The following is a 21,611-nucleotide window of genomic DNA, read 5'->3' as shown; positions in this document are numbered from 1 at the left end:
GCCCCTGCCCTGGCAAAGTAGGATAAACCACCACCTGGAGTGCTGGCATCCCTTAGTGGCACCAGCTTGAGTCCTGGCTGTTCCACTTCCCATCCAGCTCCCTGCCTGTGGCCTGGGAAAGCAGTCAAGGACGGCCCAAAGCCTTGGGACCCTGCACCTGCATGGGAAACCTGGAAGAAGCTCCTGGGTCCTGGCTCCGGATCAGCTCAGCTCCAGCTGTTGTTGCAGCCATTTGCAGAATGAGCCAGTAGATAGATTCTCTCTCTCTCTCTCAACTCTGCCTTTCGAATAAAAATATACTGATTTTTGTCTAGAAGTAGAATAAAGACAAAATCCTGGTACCACGAAAGGCTGAGTGTGTAGAGGCCAATGAAAGGCAGCCCTGACCTGAGACCGCCACGAGACGAGAGCTTCCAGCCGCCCAGAGAGGACGGCCACGCTGGCCATGACCTGCAGCCGTGTGTACGGCCGGGCAAGGGGACAGCAGCCACCCAGTACCCACATTGCCACGAGAGTGTTCACGGACGTGGCCAGCAGTGGCGGCAGCTGCGGTCTAGGTGTGAGTTCCATGTACCCCCTAGAGGTTCATGTGTTGGAATCGCGGACCTGGTGTGACGTGTCCTGGGAGAGGCAGCGGTGCCTGCTGGGAAGTGGCTAAGTCACTGAGGTCACGGCTGTCTGGGCAACTTCTTGGTTTCGCAGAGCCAACTCCCAAGGGAGTGGCATTGTGACAAGAGACTGGGCCCTCCCCTTGGTCCAGCTTCCTGACTTCCCAAGAATTCTCTTGTCCTTCCCGGCTTGTGGAGGCAGTGCCTGGGACCTCCACCCTGACCTTGGCCTCCAGATCCATGAGAAAGGAGTGCCTTTCTGTGTCTGTGCCAGCGCAGCACCGCGGTGAAGCAGCAGTGAAGAAGTGGATGAAGACATGCCTGTGGCTGTGGTCGCCCTCAAGGTCAAGATCACACCTGTCACCCAGGGCACCGCCCGGTCTGTGCACTGAGCCCACTAAGCTGTTGTCTGGCACTTGGGGTGCACCTGTTGAGGAGGCTAAGTTCTCTGAGCTGGCAGACCTGGCCCTTGTCACGGGGATTGGTATACAGAGGATGGAGGAAGCCAGCCATGTCCTCAGGCAGCATTCCCTGGGCCGCTATCCAAGCCTGGCTCGCGTGGTGATGGTTCTCCAGGGAGCTACAGTCCTCCTCGGGCTCCGGGGGCAGGCGAGGCGTGCCTGTGTGTGTGAGCACACGTGTACTTCTGACCTGTGGGTCAGGAAACAGGCACGCCAGGCCAGGAGCTGCCACCCTGCTGAGCAAACGGCAGCACTCGTGTGGGGCTCTGGCTGCGGACATGCCTGCTGCACAGCCTGCAGCTGTCGGCCTCCTAGGCGCCCAAGCCCTCGCAGGACTAATCCTGTCTCCACTCTCCCAGCTGCACCACCACTCAGCTGGGGGCACAGACAGGCAGAGTCCTGCCAGATGGGAGCTGGGTTGCTCCCATCTGGGAGTTTACAGGTCTGGGGGCGCCCTGCCCAGACACAAGCCTAGCATACATTGATTCTGCGCGGGTGGCTTGTACTTAGCACCATGGCTGCAACTTCTGTGCAGAGTGTAGGCAGGGGAATGGTCAAGAGCAACGCGGTGGAGCTGGGTCCTGCATAGCTGGGGTGGGAAGGGAGGGAGAGGGTGGCAGTGCACGTGCTTGGGGGTGACCATGAGGATGCGTACTGCCCGTGATGGGTTGCGGTTGAAGATTGTGATGAATGACCTGGGGGAAGCCCGGCATGAGGGTGCCCTGCAGGAAAGCAGACCAGGGCTGTCACAGGGAGCCCCAACAAAGCCATGGCCGCCACTCTGCAGGTGAGGCCGCACTTTCTGGGGACATGTCACCTGCCACAGCCTCCTGACCCAGCCTACAGACTCAATGTCGCCTGTGGAATGGCTCCAAGCCACAGCTTAGTGAAAGTGACCAAGGACGAATTTTCGGGTGCGAGTTGCAGGAGTGAGCTGACTTCCCGAGGACTGGACAGGGGAGCCTGCGTCGCCGGGAGGAGTGTGTCTGTCATGCAGCATGACCTGATTTACCCTGTGATCATCTGCAGGCAACGGCAAAAACTGCTCCCCCAGCTTCCAGTCCCTGCTTGGAAAACTAACCAGCGGGATGGGACCACTGCTCGCCCAGAACCACCGAGGGGACATCTCATGCCAGAGGCTCCATGAGGGCAACCATCAGCATTCCGCAGAGGGGTGCTGGGGGTCAGTGATCCAGGCAAACGCACACACTGTCCTCTGTGCACACTCACACACTGTCCTCTGTGCACACTCACACTGTCCTCTGTGCTCACTCACACACTGTCCTCTGTGCACACTCACACTGTCCTCTGTGCTCACTCACACTGTCCTCTGTGCTCACTCACACTGTCCTCTGTGCTCACTCACACTGTCCTCTGTGCACACTCACACTGTCCTCTGTGCTCACTCACACACTGTCCTCTGTGCACACTCACACTGTCCTCTGTGCTCACTCACACACTGTCCTCTGTGCTCACTCACACTGTCCTCTGTGCTCACTCACACACTGTCCTCTGTGCACACTCACACACTGTCCTCTGTGCTCACTCACACACTGTCCTCTGTGCTCACTCACACTGTCCTCTGTGCTCACTCACACTGTCCTCTGTGCTCACTCACACACTGTCCTCTGTGCTCACTCACACACTGTCCTCTGTGCTCACTCACTCTGTCCTCTGTGCTCACTCACACACTGTCCTCTGTGCACACTCACACACTGTCCTCTGTGCTCACTCACACTGTCCTCTGTGCTCACTCACACACTGTCCTCTGTGCACACTCACACTGTCCTCTGTGCACACTCACACACTGTCCTCTGTGCACACTCACACTGTCCTCTGTGCTCACTCACACTGTCCTCTGTGCTCACTCACACTGTCCTCTGTGCACACTCACACTGTCCTCTGTGCTCACTCACACTGTCCTCTGTGCTCACTCACACTGTCCTCTGTGCTCACTCACACACTGTCCTCTGTGCTCACTCACACTGTCCTCTGTGCTCACTCACTCTGTCCTCTGTGCTCACTCACACACTGTCCTTGTGCACACTCACACTGTCCTCTGTGCTCACTCACACTGTCCTCTGTGCTCACTCACACTATCCTCTGTGCTCACTCACACACTGTCCTCTGTGCACACTCACACACTGTCCTCTGTGCTCACTCACACTGTCCTCTGTGCTCACTCACACATTCTCCTCCTGTGCACACTCACACTGTCCTCTGTGCTCACTCACACTGTCCTCTGTGCACACTCACACACTGTCCTCTGTGCACACTCACACACTGTCCTCTGTGCTCACTCACACACTGTCCTCTCTGCTCACTCACACTCTGTCCTCTGTGCTCACTCACACTGTCCTCTGTGCACACTCACACTGTCCTCTGTGCTCACTCACAATGTCCTCTGTGCTCACTCACACTGTCCTCTGTGCTCACTCACACACTGTCCTCTGTGCTCACTCACACTGTCCTCTGTGCTCACTCACAATGTCCTCTGTGCTCACTCACACACTGTCCTCTGTGCTCACTCACACACTGTCCTCTGTGCACACTCACACTGTCCTCTGTGCTCACTCACACTGTCCTCTGTGCACACTCACACTGTCCTCTGTGCACACTCACACACTGTCCTCTGTGCTCACTCACACACTGTCCTCTGTGCTCACTCACACTGTCCTCTGTGCTCACTCACACTGTCCTCTGTGCTCACTCACACTGTCCTCTGTGCACACTCACACTGTCCTCTGTGCACACTCACACTGTCCTCTGTGCTCACTCACACTGTCCTCTGTGCTCACTCACACACTGTCCTCTGTGCACACTCACACTGTCCTCTGTGCACACTCACACTGTCCTCTGTGCTCACTCACACTGTCCTCTGTGCTCACTCACACTGTCCTCTGTGCACACTCACACTGTCCTCTGTGCTCACTCACACTGTCCTCTGTGCTCACTCACACACTGTCCTCTGTGCTCACTCACACTGTCCTTGTGCACACTCACACACTGTCCTCTGTGCACACTCACACTGGCCTCTGTGCACACTCACACTGTCCTCTGTGCTCACTCACACTGTCCTCTGTGCTCACTCACACACTGTCCTCTGTGCACACTCACACACTGTCCTCTGTGCTCACTCACACACTGTCCTCTGTGCTCACTCACACTGTCCTCTGTGCTCACTCACACTGTCCTCTGTGCTCACTCACACACTGTCCTCTGTGCTCACTCACACTGTCCTCTGTGCTCACTCACACACTGTCCTCTGTGCTCACTCACACACTGTCCTCTGTGCTCACTCACACTGTCCTCTGTGCTCACTCACACTGTCCTCTGTGCACACTCACTCACACTGTCCTCTGTGCACACTCACACTGGCCTCTGTGCACACTCACACTGTCCTCTGTGCTCACTCACACACTGTCCTCTGTGCTCACTCACACTGTCCTCTGTGCTCACTCACACTGTCCTCTGTCCTCACTCACACACTGTCCTCTGTCCTCACTCACACACTGTCCTCTGTGCTCATTCACACTGTCCTCTGTGCTCACTCACACTGTCCTCTGTGCTCACTCACACTGTCCTCTGTGCTCACTCACACTGTCCTCTGTGCTCACTCACACACTGTCCTCTGTGCACAGTCACACTGTGCTCTGTGCTCACTCACACTGTCCTCTGTGCACACTCACACTGTCCTCTGTGCACACTCACACACTGTCCTCTGTGCTCACTCACACTGTCCTCTGTGCACACTCACACTGTCCTCTGTGCACACTCACACTGTCCTCTGTGCACACTCACACTGTCCTCTGTGCTCACTCACACTGTCCTCTGTGCACACTCACACTGTCCTCTGTGCTCACTCACACTGTCCTCTGTGCTCACTCACACACTGTCCTCTGTCCTCACTCACACTGTCCTCTGTGCTCACTCACACTGTCCTCTGTGCACACTCACACACTGTCCTCTGTGCTCACTCACACACTGTCCTCTGTGCTCACTCACACACTGTCCTCTGTGCTCACTCACACACTGTCCTCTGTGCTCACTCACACTGTCCTCTCTGCACACTCACTGTCCTCTGTGCTCACTCACACACTGTCCTCTGTGCACACTCACACTGTCCTCTGTGCTCACTCACACTGTCCTCTGTGCTCACTCACACACTGTCCTCTGTGCTCACTCACACTGTCCTTGTGCACACTCACACACTGTCCTCTGTGCACACTCACACTGTCCTCTGTGCACACTCACACACTGTCCTCTGTGCTCACTCACACTGTCCTCTGTGCTCACTCACACACTGTCCTCTGTGCACACTCACACACTGTCCTCTGTGCTCACTCACACACTGTCCTCTGTGCTCACTCACACTGTCCTCTGTGCTCACTCACACTGTCCTCTGTGCTCACTCACACACTGTCCTCTGTGCTCACTCACACTGTCCTCTGTGCTCACTCACTCTGTCCTCTGTGCTCACTCACACACTGTCCTTGTGCACACTCACACTGTCCTCTGTGCTCACTCACACTGTCCTCTGTGCTCACTCACACTGTCCTCTGTGCTCACTCACACACTGTCGTTGTGCACACTCACACTGTCCTCTGTGCTCACTCACACTGTCCTCTGTGCTCACTCACACTGTCCTCTGTGCACACTCACAATGTCCTCTGTGCTCACTCACACTGTTCTCTGTGCACACTCACAATGTCCTCTGTGCTCACTCACTCTGTCCTCTGTGCTCACTCACACTGTCCTCTGTGCTCACTCACTCTGTCCTCTGTGCACACTCACACTGTCCTCTGTGCTCACTCACACTGTCCTCTGTGCTCACTCACACTGTCCTCTGTGCTCACTCACACACTGTCCTCTGTGCACACTCACACACTGTCCTCTGTGCTCACTCACACTGTCCTCTGTGCTCACTCAACATTCTCCTCCTGTGCACACTCACACTGTCCTCTGTGCTCACTCACACTGTCCTCTGTGCACACTCACACACTGTCCTCTGTGCACACTCACACACTGTCCTCTGTGCTCACTCACACACTGTCCTCTCTGCTCACTCACACTCTGTCCTCTGTGCTCACTCACACTGTCCTCTGTGCTCACTCACACTCTGTCCTCTGTGCTCACTCACACACTGTCCTCTGTGCTCACTCACACTGTCCTCTGTCCTCACTCACACACTGTCCTCTGTGCTCACTCACACACTGTCCTCTGTGCACACTCACACACTGTCCTCTGTGCTCACTCACTCTGTCCTCTGTCCTCACTCACACACTGTCCTCTGTGCTCACTCACACTGTCCTCTGTGCTCACTCACACACTGTCCTCTGTCCTCACTCACACACTGTCCTCTGTGCTCACTCACACTGTCCTCTGTCCTCACTCACACACTGTCCTCTGTGCTCACTCACACACTGTCCTCTGTGCTCACTCACACTGTCCTCTCTGCACACTCACACACTGTCCTCTCTGCACACTCACACACTGTCCTCTGTGCACACTCACACACTGTCCTCTGTGCACACTCACACTGTCCTCTGTGCTCACTCACACTGTCCTCTGTCCTCACTCACACACTGTCCTCTGTCCTCACTCACACACTGTCCTCTGTGCTCACTCACACTGTCTCTGTGCTCACTCACACTGTCCTCTGTGCTCACTCACACACTGTCCTCTGTGCACACTCACTCTGTCCTCTGTCCTCACTCACACACTGTCCTCTGTGCTCACTCACACTGTCCTCTCTGCACACTCACACACTGTCCTCTGTGCTCACTCACACTGTCCTCTGTGCTCACTCACACTGTCCTCTGTGCTCACTCACACACTGTCCTCTGTGCACACTCACACACTGTCCTCTGTGCTCACTCACACTGTCCTCTCTGCACACTCACACACTGTCCTCTGTGCTCACTCACACTGTCCTCTGTGCTCACTCACACTGTCCTCTGTGCTCACTCACACACTGTCCTCTGTGCACACTCACACACTGTCCTCTGTGCTCACTCACACTGTCCTCTCTGCACACTCACACACTGTCCTCTGTGCTCACTCACACTGTCCTCTGTGCTCACTCACACTGTCCTCTGTGCTCACTCACACACTGTCCTCTGTGCACACTCACACACTGTCCTCTGTGCTCACTCACACTGTCCTCTGTGCACACTCACACTGTCCTCTGTGCTCACTCACACACTGTCCTTGTGCTCACTCACACACTGTCCTCTGTGCTCACTCACACTGTCCTCTGTGCTCACTCACACTGTCCTCTGTGCTCACTCACACTGTCCTCTGTGCTCACTCACACTGTCCTCTGTGCTCACTCACACACTGTCCTCTGTGCTCACTCACACACTGTCCTCTGTGCTCACTCACACACTGTCCTTTGTGCACACTCACTCACTGTCCTCTGTGCTCACTCACACTGGCCTCTGTGCTCACTCACACTGTCCTCTGTGCTCACTCACACACTGTCCTCTGTGCTCACTCACACACTGTCCTCTGTGCTCACTCACACTGTCCTCTGTGCACACTCACACTGTCCTCTGTGCTCACTCACACTGTCCTCTGTGCTCACTCACACTGTCCTCTGTGCACACTCACTCTGTCCTCTGTGCTCACTCACACTGTCCTCTGTGCTCACTCACACTGTCCTCTGTGCACACTCACACACTGTCCTCTGTGCACACTCACACTGTCCTCTGTGCTCACTCACACTGTCCTCTGTGCTCACTCACACACTGTCCTCTGTGCTCACTCACACTGTCCTCTGTCCTCACTCACACACTGTCCTCTGTGCTCACTCACACACTGTCCTCTGTGCTCACTCACACTGTCCTCTGTGCACACTCACACTGTCCTCTGTGCTCACTCACACACTGTCCTCTGTGCTCACTCACACACTGTCCTCTGTGCACACTCACACACTGTCCTCTGTGCACACTCACACTGGCCTCTGTGCACACTCACACTGTCCTCTGTGCTCACTCACACACTGTCCTCTGTGCTCACTCACACACTGTCCTCTGTGCACACTCACACACTGTCCTCTGTGCACACTCACACTGTCCTCTCTGCACACTCACACACTGTCCTCTGTGCACACTCACACTGTCCTCTGTGCACACTCACTCTGTCCTCTGTGCACACTCACAATGTCCTCTGTGCTCACTCACACTGTCCTCTGTGCTCACTCACACACTCTGTCCTCTGTGCTCACTCACACTGTCCTCTGTGCACACTCACACTGTGCTCTGTGCTCACTCACACTGTCCTCTGTGCTCACTCACACTGTCCTCTGTGCTCACTCACTCTGTCCTCTGTGCACACTCACACTGTCCTCTGTGCTCACTCACACACTGTCCTCTGTGCACACTCACTCACTGTCCTCTGTGCTCACTCACACACTGTCCTCTGTGCTCACTCACACTGTCCTCTGTGCTCACTCACACTGTCCTCTGTGCTCACTCACACACTGTCCTCTGTGCTCACTCACACACTGTCCTCTGTGCACACTCACACTGTCCTCTGTGCTCACTCACACTGTCCTCTGTGCTCACTCACACTGTCCTCTGTGCTCACTCACACTGGCCTCTGTGCACACTCACACTGTCCTCTGTGCACACTCACACTGTCCTCTGTGCTCACTCACACACTGTCCTCTGTGCTCACTCACACACTGTCCTCTGTGCTCACTCACACTGTCCTCTGTGCTCACTCACACACTGTCCTCTGTGCACACTCACACTGTCCTCTGTGCACACTCACACACTGTCCTCTGTGCACACTCACACTGTCCTCTGTGCTCACTCACACTGTCCTCTGTGCACACTCACACACTGTCCTCTGTGCACACTCACACTGTCCTCTGTGCTCACTCACACACTGTCCTCTCTGCTCACTCACACATTCTCCTCCTGTGCACATTCTCCTTCTGCACACACATGCCTATATTTTGTGTATACTCACTCTGTAGTTGCTGTGGTCTGTGTCCTGAAACTAACACCAAAGCCTCAACCACAACAGTGAGTCGCAGCACCCAGATGCCATGTGGGAGGAGAGCAGGCAGCTCCCGCCGTGAAGCAATTCCCTCTGGAACATCTCCCAGCCAGGAGGCAGGATGCAGGCTTGGGGCCACTGCATTGTGGACCCATCACTGTGTCCTACATCCTGCCATGGGAGCCCAAACGAGGGAGGACCAGAAGCACAGGGTTGTCTTATGAGTAATAACCAGTAACTACTGGGTGTTCACTGTGTGTTCCACTGTGCTGCGCTCTGATTGAGAGCAGTGCTGAGAAGGAAGGGAGAGAGAGAGAGAGCAAGCTTTCATTTGGTGGTTCACTTTCAAATGGCTACAATGGCCAGGGCTGTGCCAAGCTGAAGCCAGGAACCAGGAATTGCGTCAGGGTCTCTCACAGGAGCCATCTTTGCCTACTTTCTCAGGCACATTAGCCGGAAGCTAGGCCAGAAGCAGAACAGCCAGCACTGGTTCTGTGGACAGATGCTTGTGTGGCAGGGGGTAGCTTAACCCAACATCAGCCCTTGAAATCACCTCGGGTTGTTTGCCTTCCCAGCATGCCCAGAGGTGCTGTGGGGAGGTTGAGTGCAATGACAACTTGCTCATATCATAATAGCCAGCAAGCAGCTACTCCGAGAACCCTTGTTCTGCACACACTGTCCTTGAATGATTTTGAACCTGAGGGTCCAGCTTTGGAGCCCAGAGCCACTGCAGGACCTGAGGCTCCCACCACCATGTGAGAGCAAGTTCCCACCAGAAGAAAATTCCTGGCTAGGTTCACCCCTTCCCAACCCCCATCAGCCACTGGCCAGCACAGGCCCAGCACTGCAATCCCCACCAACTTTGTGCTGGCCCCGTGGCCACAGTCAGGCCTTGGGGGATCTGAGGCCCAACCTAAACCGAAATGCCCATCACCTGGACATGGGGGCCCAGATGTTTGCCCCCAAGTGCCAGCTCTACCTCCTGGCATACCCCCTGCTCCACACATGGGGCCCAGGGACCAGGACCCCTGAACTGGCTCTGGCTTTCCCTCTCTCCAGGCCTTCGCATCCACCCAGATTCAGCCTCAGATCCCCCAACACCCCCATGGCACAGTGCGCTCACCCCAAAGTGAAACCCCGTCCCCCAATAGCATCCAGTCTCTTGCCAAGTCTACTTTAAAATTACATTTTATTTCTCTTTATAATTGTGATTTTTAGAAAAACACACACACGCACACACACACAAAACAGGTTCATTTGACATCGGCTCCTAGAGTGCGTGCCTGGCGGCAAGTGCATTGCTTTAACATCACAGTACTCCGCGCAACAGAAGATGGCTCTTATTGCTGAAGGAAGAGGGTGAGTGTCTGAGCTGGGGACCCTGGGGATCCTGGGACCCTGGGGCAGGAAACCTCAGGCCAAGGGACAAGCTTCAGGCCTGGCAGCCACCCCAGTCCTGATCTTCAGTGAGGCGAGAAGAGTGGACAGAAAGGACCTGGGATGGAGGTCCATGGGGCGGGGAAGGTGAATCTGAGAGCAAGACTGGAGGGGGCTGGGCATGCAAGGGAGGGGCTGTCGCCTCTGCTCCCCCCAGGGTTCCCACTCAGAACCCACCACAGAGCAGCGCTGGGCCCCTGCACACCCTGCCAGCCAAGCCGGTCTCCTCCTCAGCACGAGAAAGACCTGAGTGTAGAGAGAGGCCCCCTCCAGGATGAGGCTGAGTTCTCTCTTGGATGGGAGGTGGGGTCCCTTGGCAGGTACCCCTTTGATGCAAACCAAGAGGGCAGCCCACCCCAACCAGGGCCACCTAGCATTGCACCTGCCATCAGTTCCAGGCCTGTGCGAGCCAGGCCAACTGCAACCCCTGGTGTGGCCCAAGGACTCCCTGACTGCCTGGAAGTCAAGCACCCCTGGAATTAATACCCTGGCATGTGGCCACCCACCACGTGCCTCCCACAAACGGCTCGTCTGAAGCAGGAAGAGATGAGTGCTCTGTGCTTGGTTATGCTGCATGTGGATGTGGGACCCGGGGCTGGGGCTGAGCGGGTTTGGCAAGCTGACAGAATGGGACTTCTAGCAGGTGTCACCCAAGCATGCCGTGTGGCAGCCTGCAGGCATACACCCTGCTGGCTCAGGACTAGGTCCCTGGGCACCAGAAGGCCCACCCTGAGACTTCCCTGCCCTTGCTGTGCCAGCCCAGGACCCCCAACTGTGGTTCGGAAGACCCCTGCAGCCCTGGACCGTACCCTGCCACATCCCCCCGGCAAGCCCTTGGGGGCCTTCCGCAGCTTTCTCCTTGCCTGGGGGCGGCACCCCTGAAAAGGAGGGGGGGAAGCCCTGCTGGAACCCAAGCTGGGGCAGGAAGGAAGAAGGGAAGCACCCAGAAATTCTTCCCGGAACCTCATAGCTCCTGGACCCCACCCCACAATCTCCCACCCTCCAGAACCACCAAAGGCAAGTTAAGGCTACAAGGGTGCATCCCCACCCCCGCCCCAGCAAGCCGCCTTCCGACAAGTACCTGGCAGGGGCCCCCGCCTGGGAGCAGGCAGAAGAGGTGCCCAGACAGAGGGTGCAGAAACCAAAGAAGGAACAGCTGGTTTGGGGTCTCCCTTGCCCTTCTCCCAGGAGACCCTGGAAGAAGCCCCTCGGCCCAGAAGAAAGCCCAGGAGGAGACAGACCCGGCTTTCTGCCCCCACAGCCCTTAGCACCCCAACCCAGGCTGTGCTCTTCTCAGTTCAGCTTAAGGCAAAAGTTTGGCAAAGCAAGTCTAGGTACGTAAGGCCGCATGTCAGAGGCGAGAACGGAGAAGGCTAGCCGCCGCCACTCCCGGCTAAAGCATGCCCCGCCCCCTGAAACTTGAGAAATTTAAAAAGAAAAAAAGTTGCGAAGTGAACGGCTGAGATTAAGAGAGGAGAGGGAGAGGGCAGAGGGGAATGGGGTGACCTGGAAGGGCGCACGTCCCGTGGGGTGGGATGGGGTGGGGGTCCCTCCCACTGGCGGGCGCTGCACAGCGCGCTCCGCCTGCCCGCCTGCCCTGCCCGCTGCCGCTGCAGAGCGGTGAATGAGCACAGAGCACGTGGGCTTGCTCTGAGCACTATTATTATTTGCGTCCCCCCGCCCCCGTTCTGCACCTGCCGCTACCAGTGCTTGGCGGGGATGACCACTGACGGCGGCTTGTCTTTGGGCCGCCACATGAGGACCTGAGCATCGTTGGCGTTGGGCTTCACCAGGGCGCTGGGTGGGATGGGCTCATTTTTGCTCAGGATCTTGGGCTGGACCTGGTCGATGGGCTCCCGCAGGCGGGCGCGCTGGCCCAGGGGCCTGTTTGGGTTCACGTCAATGACGAGCTTCATGCGCCAATGCAGAGTCTGCAGGATGATCATGTCGTTGGTAGAGGTGTTGGTGGCCACCAGCCACGTGGTGAAGCTCTGGTCCCGGTAGATGTTGGTCAGTTTGGGCACGTTACTCTCATTCACGGGCACGGCCCACGTGACGCTGGGGTAGAAGTTGTCGTTCATGCTGACGATGAACTTGGAGTCTCTCTTGGTAGGGCCCACGATGGTACACGTCTCGGTGGTGTTGCCGTACCAGGGGTAATTGACCCCGTCCGAGTCGCTGATGGCCTCAATCTTGCCCGCCTGGAGGTCAGGCAGTTCCCAGCTGGACCTGGAGTAGGAGGCCACAGGTCACACGTATGGTCACTTGGTGTCCACCCCCCGCCGGAGGGCACTCAGGCACACCCAGTCCCCTATCTCTGGGGCTTCCCCGTGGGAGCCCTCACAGAGGAGACAGAAGGGAGAGAGATGAGCTAAGGCCCTGCCCCAGCTCCATCCCAAGCCAGCCTTGCCCCTCCCTGTCCCAAGACTCCACACCATGCCAGGTCTGGATTCCTGCACTGTCGGGGGCCCAGCTGCAGGGGCGAGGGAGTTAGGGGGGAGGCTTGATTTTAGGGTGTAATGGGTGGTCAAGTGGTAGAGAATTCAGCGTGGGAGCCCTTCTGGGCAAGCTTCCACCTCCATTACCTGGACCCCAAACTCGTCCCATTTATCCCTGTGGTTACTGCAAAGACCACTGGTGCAGGGAGGGGCAGGGAGCGGTCTGGCTTGCTCCAGCCTGTTCCCAGCACACCCCGGCAGGTGTCTGCAGAGCCCCACTCTTGGCCCCTACACACTTTGTGGGGCTACCTCAGATACCACCCTTCCTGCCCGTCCCTTCCCCACCCCACCCCTGCACCCTCCTGGCATCCATGAGGTGTGGTTTAGCTCTGAAGGGGACAGACACTCCAAGGACATGGTGCCAGCCGGAACATGCCAGCCATAGACACAGCAGACGATGCCATGGGCACCTGCCCGGGCCTGGGGGAACACAGGAAACTCATTTACTGAGTCTGCATTCGGGGCAATGACAGAGTGTCAGAGGCAGGCAGGGGGCAGGGTGGGGTGGGGGTGATGGCCACCCAGCAAGGTGGGCGTGCCCACCTGTACCATGAAACAGCTGAGGCACAGAGCAAGTGTCACCTGTGTGCCTGCAAGGAGCCACTTCCGTTCTCGCCAGAGTCCACTCTGGCTTGGAAACTTCCCCCTCCCCTCAGGCAGAAAGCAGATGACACTCCACTCTGGCCTTGGCCTCTGTACACCATCCCAAAGCCCTGAGGACAGCGGGGATGGAGCAAGACCCTAACCCCTGAATGCCCAAGCCCTGGCCCAGACAGACAGGTGACAACCCCACGAGCTGGCAGCCAGCAGCCTCTCATTACTCAGAACCAGGGCCAGACTGCACTTTCACCAGGCCAGCGTGGGTCTCCCCATGGCTGGGGACACAGGAGGGACAGTGGTCAAGGATCCTGCTCTGAGGAACAGGGAGACATCTGGGGTCCACACTCAGCCCCGGCCACCAGCTCCGGGCTCACGCCACAAGTTCTCTGAGCCGCCAACTCCCTCATCTGGCCTCCACAGGCAGCCACGTTTCTATAAACGCATGGTTGGTAACAATACATGGAAACTTCTGGAAACCCCTGAAGAAGGGGTGAGCAGGTAGAGGTGTCCCCTGACGACTACCAGGATTGCAGACTTTTCCAGCCTCAGCCATGTTTGCCCATTTCCCGCTCCCTCCGTCACATCTCACTCCGAGACGACCTTGAACTCCCAATGAGGCAGATCCCTTGCACTGGCCTCCGCCACCCCGCAAGATAAGGCTGGTGACGCACTAGCAGAGCTCACGCACATCTCAGACCCAAGAACACTGTTCAGACACAGAATCTCAGCGTGGCACCAGCTCCCCGTGCTGCTGCGTCTAGGAGCTCCACCCTGGCCGGGGCCCCTGACGCTGCACCCCCAGCTCCAGACACCTGAGCAGGTGACAGTCATTCTGCCACCATCTGTGGGCAGTCTCCTCCCCCCAAGGGAGCCCACCAGAGCTGAGAGGGCCAGAGCCATGGCTGGCTTGCTATCACTACCCCAGGCAGCAGCACTGGAGCAGGGCAGGCACCCTGGCCAATCAGGCCCTTGCAGTAACCTGTGCTGGCACCCCGCTGCAGGCCCTGGCCTCATGGGGTCCCCACGTGTCTGGGGCACGTGGGCTGCTCTGGGCCTCCGTGTGGAGCTGGCTCAGCACAGGGCTCCAGGCCCAGTCGTCAGCCCGCCAGGGGTTGGCACAGCCCCAAGCAGATGGGCCAGCCACCTCTGCAACCTCAGGGTCAGCTGCCAGGAGCACCCCCTCTTCTCCACTCCTCCGGGTCTGGCAGCTGGCTCTGCTGTGCGCCACTGCACCACTGAGCCCTCCTCCTGCCAGGCGTGCGGGGCTGGCCTTCTCCCCAGCACTGCCACAGGCTGTGTGCAGTCTAGGCCACAGACGCCCAGGCCACGGGGTGGCAGCCGTGACCTCTCAGAGCCGGGAAGTTCCAGGCCACCACCCTGTCTGAAGGTGAAGGTCACCAGACACTACTTCTAATTCTTCACGCCGGTCCCGTCTAGTCATCCCCTCAAGTCTTAGTCATTTCACGTGTTCCTTTCCAATCAATCATATTGGTATTTGAAATGCAATCTGATTGAGTCCCCGCTAAAAAATAGCTTTGTCATAAAACACTGAACACATAGAGATACATTTGTTAAGATGCATTAAATGTGTTGCTTTGACATATAACTTAGCTTTGGACCCACTGCAGTAGCCTAGTGGCTAAAGTCCTCACCTTGCACATGTTGGCATCCCATATGGGCACTGGTTCTAATCCCAGTGGCTCCACGTCCCAACTCTAATATAAATATGGCCTTAATTTTAAATGATTTCTCCCAGGGCTGGTGCCACGGCATAGCAGGCACCAGCATCCCAAATGGACACTGATTTGTGTGTCCCGGCTGCTCCACTTCCCATCCAGCCCTCTACTCCTGGGCAGGGAAAGCAGCAAAGGACGGCCCAAGTCCTCAGGCCCCTGCACCCACATGGGAGACCTGGAAGAAGCTCCTGGCTGGAAGGCAGGCAGGCAGACAGACCTGCCCAGGTAAGGCCTGGTGGCCAAAGACAGGGGCTCTGCCCGGGAACAACCCAGGCTCCCACCCCCTTGAGGCTCAGCCTGGAACTCAAGGACCACCTCACTGGGGTCCCCATCGGCATCGATTTTACAATTTGATACAAATTTGTCCATGGAGCATGTTTTCTGGAAGTCTCCCAAGCTCACAGAAGCTCAGGTCCCTACACACTTCCACAGTGACCTGGGTCTCACTGCCCTGGGCTGCCACCTCCAGGCTGCCCTCAGCCTGCGCCTGACCATCCCCGGCATCTGTACCCCAGCCCCCAGTGGGGAGATGGGGGAGGGGAGCCCCTTGGGAACTTGCTCCTTCCGGCCTGCCCCCAACCTTCTTCCTGCCCAGGCACTCCTGGGGCCCCAGGCCTCAGCTCTGGGTCTGTACTGCGAGGCACAGCGCATGCTCCATCCACGTGCCACCAAGCGCGGCCACCTGGCACTCCCTGCCACGTGACTCCATAAACATCCTTGCAGACACACACCGGATGTGTGCTTGTCCTCAGCATTTTCCTTTGCACCAAAGTGGGTTCCCATCCCAGACAGCCTTTTTTTTTCTTCTCTTTTTCAGGCACCAACAGTCGCTCACTTGCTGAATATCCCGTCATTTGTCTGTGGCGGCCTCACCCCACTGTGCGCCGTGCTTGGCGGTTCCCCCTCTTCCCAAACCCTGAAGTTGTCCCAGCCTCTGGCCCTCTCCGTGCAGCAGGCCAACTGTCCGGTAGATTTGCTTCTGGGCACCCCATCAGGCCAGGCCCTGGGTTGCGGGCACAAATCTTTGAAGCCAGAATGGGAGAACCAGGCCCACTACCCTCCCGACCCCTACACCGAGAGCCTCAGTCCACTCCATTGTCAACAGGGAGACCGTGCCCCTCCCTGGGACACTGGGACCAGTGCATCCCTCAAACCATCTTTGGCACAGTCACCAGATGCCACCAGCAAAGAAGGGCTCAAGATAGAGCCCAGCAGTTCCCTGATGGCACAGGCACGGCTACCCGGCAGGGGGCCTCAGGGTCCCCTCTCTGGGGAATGCCAGCTTTGGTTTCCAATGACAGGGGCTGGAGTGAGTGACTAGCCAGAAGGGTCATGGGGGAGGGGTCAATGGGAGCAGGGGTCAATGGGGAGGGGCAGGCAACCTCCTGCCTCCCCTCTTCCCCATCCCCCAAAGCCTTGAAGCAAGGAGTTCCCTCTCCCACCCACCCCACCCTGGCCTCCACCCAGAGCGGGGAAGCCGCCTTCCGGTCAGCTCAGAGAGAGGAAGCCTCGTCTTCAATTGTTCTCCATGGGGCCCAGAACTCAGACCCCAGCTTCAGGAAGTGGCCACGTGGTCCTGGGGACATTCCTTCAGGGCCCGTCCCCCACATGTGCCACGCTCACTCAGCAGGCCACCTCCGGCAAGCAGCACAGGGTTCTCATCACGTCCTAAAACTGGGGCTGGGGCAGCGAGAGAGCCCAGGCAGCCACAGCCGGGAGGTGCAGCCTCTCCTAAGCCTGTGCTGACAGAGGTTAGCATGGGGGTGCCCCAGAAGCACCTTCAGAGGAGTCCCCGGCTCTGCCCTTCACGGACGAGGGAGAGAGGGGAGCATCCCGTGGTGATAGCAACCCAGCCATCTTTCAGCTGGCCGGGCGGTGCAGAGCCAGGAGTAATCACTTTTGAGCCCCTGGGATTTGGGATCACCCAGCACTTGCCGATCACCCTCATGGAGTGCTCGGAGCACACCGGACATTCATCCCACATCCGCTCACATTAGCTCACAGCCAGCCCAGCAGGCCAGTGTGCAGGTTCCCAATCCACGGACGGGAAGCGTGAGGCGCGGACAGCCTAAGACCTGGCTGGACCCGGGCACAGTGGGAAGGTGGCCTCCTTGTCAAGCCAGGAGGCTGCTGCTCCGCTTGTCCCCTCCTTTGGGTAGCATGGCAGCCCTCAGCCTTGCTGCTGACCTTGGCCACGGGCCAGGCTTCCTGGGGGCCTCCAGAGAAGGGCACGTAGGGGACAAAGAGAAGTGTCCCCCACACAGGCGAGGCACTGACTTGTCATGGAGGAGACTCTGCGGCAGCTGACAGGTGGTGGTTGAGGAATTGCGGGGGCAGGCTTTGCAGGCAGGTGTCTGCTACAGTGCCTGGAGAGGAAGTTAGGGGGTGTGCAACTGCAGGCTGGACCCAAACCATGCAGGGGCCTCACGGTGGTGCAGGGAGCAGCTCTGAGTTTCCCAGCCCACTCCGCACAAATCGGGGTACGACAGAGTGGGGCGCGTGCTGCTAACCATCCAATCCCCTAGTGGGATACACACAGAATCTCCTCCATAGCTCAGAGATTAATTCGAGCCAGGCGAACTCTGGGGCATTAGGGATTGCAGTTAAGCATTTGGTATTAAGCTTCGGAAGATAAGCCCATTTACAGAGGAGAGAAGGAAGCGCCCTTGCCCGGGTCACCTGGCTGTCCCCCACTCCCACCACTCATGCCCAGAGCCAGGGTCTCATTCAAAGCAGTCACATGGTTTGGGAATGCGCAGGGACGGAGCGAGCAGAGTCCAGAAGTGCCACCCGGCATCTGCGCCTGGCCAAAAGCCAAGGCACCAAGTTGGGCTGGTGGAGGCTTCAGGTTGACCTGTCCCCGCCATCCGCCCTTCTAAGCTCTCGGCTCGCTCTCCCACCAGTGTGGGGCTCAGGGATGGCAGCTTCGAAACGCCTCCACTGACTTCACATAGCTGCAGCCAAGCTTCTCCAAATGACCCCTTCTCGTCTCCAGGACACAAGCTGCCAGCCCAGCCTGCGGACTGCAGGACCGCGCTACTCATTCCCCTGACGACGGGTGGGCACACGGGAGCCACTCGCAGCCTCGGCACCGTCCCCTGCACCTGCCCACTCGCCCACCGGCCCTCGGGGGCTTCTCTCCTGACTTTTCCACTCCCAAGTGGTAAAGCTGCCGGGTTGGCCCGAGGGTCAGGCGCCAGGGCAGGTGGCTATTCTGTTCTTCTGTTCCTAGGGTCGTCTTTTGAGAGCTTGCCTACTGACCTGGCCCCACAGGAGTCGTGACCCCATGCACCCAGCAGGATGTCATGAGAGACGCAGATTAGAAAAGGGGAGGGTCCAGGCAGAGCAGGACAGGCAAACAACCTTCAGCCACTCTGAAACTCCACTTGTTCCCAAATGTTTATAATGGAGTCCTGAGTCAAATACCAGGTGTGGGCTAGGGCGAGAATTCAGGACAAAAAGTGACTGACATCTGTCCAAAGCCATCATCACAGCCAACTGCCACAACTCCCTCCCCCCAAACAACATCCAGGACGACATCCTGGCTGTGAACCCAGCGTGGCGCCAGTGGTCGGACAGGTGTCCTCTCACTTCTCCCAGGGAGCCATGGAAACTTGGGTTGGTCCTGGTTTCCAGATGAGCAAATCGAGGCTCCCAGCAGCGCAGGAACCTCTGCAGGGTCACACGCTGGAGAGCGGCAGGGCTGGCCTCCCACCCAGGCCCTGCCTGACCGCCGACTACAGCCCCTCTCACCAGGAACCGGGAGCTGGCACGGTGACAGCGAGGTCACCTCAGGTCCCAGCCCCGAACAGAAACCAGGCTTTGGCACCTGGACATCTGAGCTCAGAGGGACCACCGGGACCACCCGTCCCTCCCAGCACACGTGCTGTTCCAAATTCAGGAGCAGCCTCTGGCTGCCCTTATAGGAAAGGGATGAGGCTTTGCATAAAACCCTTCAGAAAACTGGGCTCTGGACAGCTGTCCTAGTGTCTTGTGGCAGGCTGGGGGAGGGGACAAGGCACACGCCTCTCCCTCACTCTGCCCCTGAGCTAGATCCCAAGCTGCTGTGGTGCAGGGGAAGGGACAGAGGGGTCAGCAGGGCGCTGCTGGCCATGTGGCCTGCCCCGTGTGCTCCTGGACCCCTCCGAACTGGACCGAGCCGCCAGCAGCTACCTCTGCCTCCCTCTGGCACACGTGGCCCAGGATGTTCACCACTTGCAACTCCAGGGAGGCTCTCCCCTCTTCCTCCTCCGCATAACGGGGAAGTGAAGCCAGTGAGGGCGGAGCCAGAGCTGGAGCGGGGGACTGTGGCTCCCTCAGAACGGAGGGTCTTCCACTCCTTAGGCCAACTCCCCATCTTGGGGGTGGGGGTTCCTGGTAGATGGGGAGTGAAGGTGACCCTGCTTTCCCAACAACACAGCTGCTCCCTAGGGTCCTGCACAAACAACCCCCCTCCCCATGGTGGCTGCCACGTGTGTCCAAAGAGCCTAGGCCTGAAGACCCAGAGCTGTGGCCCCTGCAGCGACCCCGCTGGCCCTGGCCAAAGACGGAGGACCTGTCCGTCTGCTTACCAGGGAGCACGGCAACATCCCCCCTCCACACCTGCCCAGGGGACTCCGTCCCTCCCGCACGTGGTAGTACTCACTTGCCCAGATCGCCATACTGGTTGTAGAACTCCATGTGGCTGCACGCCTGGATCCAGCCCACCGTCCACGTCTCCTTCTTGGCGATGGGCGGCATGACCACCTGCGCTGAGGCCCGGAAGTGTGGCGTGCGGTAGCGCAGCACCACGCTGGAGGACTCGTCGATGATGGTGGGGATGGGGTCGATGGAGGCCTTGACGTCAATGACCGTTATCCCTTCGCGGAAAACTCTGGCTTTGCCGCCGATGCTCTGAATACAGCCCATGGCACACAGGACCACTCCAATCCAGAGAAGACCAGCAGGTCCAGAGGAGGTCGGGAACATGGAAGGCCGCAGCGGTTTGTCAGTTGCAAAGTTCAAGGCTGACAGCTATAGGAGAGAAGCTTCACCAAACCCAGGGCCTTTGCATGCCTGCCGCGGGGCGCTCGCCCCAAAAGTCACCGATACTCTTGAGGTTTGGGGAAAAAAAAAAAAAAGGAGGGGGGCAGAGTCGGGAGCTTTAGCAGATGATCCTGTTACCCTGGTCCCCAGGCCTCCCTTCCGGGGTTCGCGCGCGGCGGGGGCAGCTGCGGGAGTGTGCCGCAAGCAAGCCTTCGCAGGAACTAGAGGCAGGAATAAGGAAGGCTCCTGCTCCGCGCCCTCCTCGCCGCCGCAGCACGCCGACTTCCTGCCCCTCTTGGCCTTCCGCACGCCTCCCTCGGGCACCGGGTCCAGCGGGGGCCCAATCAAGCCCGGAGAAGTTTCTGTTCGATCGGCCGCCGCCGAGCTCCGGACGCCCCGGGCGGAGCGAGCGCCGACCCACGGCTAGCAGCAAGCGTCCGAGTGGCGCGCCGGGTGCAGGTCCCCGAAGGCGCCCACTCGGGACGCGGGCCGGACGCCCCCTCGCCGCGATCGCTGTGGCCGCCGGCCCACCGTGCGGGCGCCACGGGCTATGCCGCCGAGGACCTGGGGGGAGGTGGGAGGGAAGAGGGCGTCAGGCCCGCCTCGAAGTTGAGCCGAACTTTGCTGTGGGGGCGCAAGGGGGGCGGCGACGCCTGTGCGCGGGGCACAGCTTAAGGCGGTCTCTCCGGAGGTGGCGCCCCCGCCCCCGTCCCCAGTGCGCCCCGTCAGTGGCGGCCGCACGACCGCGCGCACCAGCGAATAATCGCCTCCCGTGACATCTCCGCTGACACCCGCCCGGCTCCGGGGGCGCGTGGCTGCCTCCCCTCGGGACCCTGCCCGCCAGCTGGGGTGGGGGGCGCGCGCGAGCCCCTTCCCGGCCGGGGTGATCCCTCCCCGCCTCCCCCACCGCACCCCGGCTCACCGAGAGAGCAGCGCTGTTCCCTCTTGCCAGCCGCCAAGATCCCCACGCGTCCGGCGCGCTCGCCGCAACCGGGCAACTTTGGCGCGCAGGCCCCTACCCCGGCGGTGCCACCGACTCACCTGCCCCCTCGGGCAGCTCCGCGCGCCCGGGCCGCCGCCCCTGGCCTGGCCCCGCCGCGGGCGCGTTCTCGGAGCGCCCCCACCTGCTTTTCCCCCCGTCCCCAGGGCAGGGTCTCTGGGTGCTCCGGGACGTCTGGCGCCGGCGTGGGCGCCTGCGGCTCCCGGCTTAAGACGGCTGCTGGGGCAGGAGGACAGGGG

General features: G+C 58.9%; 1 protein-coding gene across 1 annotated transcript; it reads right to left on the bottom strand.

Annotated features, from left to right (window-relative positions):
- Nucleotides 1–10,480: 10,480 nt before the first annotated feature.
- On the bottom strand, nt 10,481–21,387 carry FAM78A (family with sequence similarity 78 member A). The gene is made up of 3 exons (XM_041004304.1): nt 21,295–21,387; nt 19,993–20,936; nt 10,481–12,742 (listed from the first exon to the last, which is right to left on the bottom strand). The coding sequence occupies exons 2-3, from the start codon at nt 20,313–20,315 to the stop codon at nt 12,214–12,216; spliced, it is 852 nt and encodes a 283-aa protein (XP_040860238.1). The 5' UTR covers nt 20,316–20,936; nt 21,295–21,387; the 3' UTR covers nt 10,481–12,213.
- Nucleotides 21,388–21,611: the final 224 nt, after the last annotated feature.

This window comes from Ochotona curzoniae, unplaced genomic scaffold, assembly GCF_017591425.1.
Source record: "Ochotona curzoniae isolate NIBS_2020 unplaced genomic scaffold, NIBS_Ocur_1.0 scaffold_3208, whole genome shotgun sequence".
Taxonomy (NCBI): domain Eukaryota; kingdom Metazoa; phylum Chordata; class Mammalia; order Lagomorpha; family Ochotonidae; genus Ochotona; species Ochotona curzoniae.
The sequence above is the reverse complement of the archived record's forward strand: the minus strand, read 5'-3'. Positions and strand labels throughout refer to the sequence as shown.

Coding starts and splice junctions, on each gene's coding strand:
- FAM78A (XM_041004304.1), bottom strand. CDS start 20,315: ATGTTCCCGACCTCCTCTGGACCTGCTGGTCTTCTCTGGATTGGAGTG. Junction 12,743..19,992: donor CAGTATGGCGATCTGGGCAA/GTGAGTACTACC, acceptor CTCCTACTCCAG/GTCCAGCTGGGAACTGCCTG.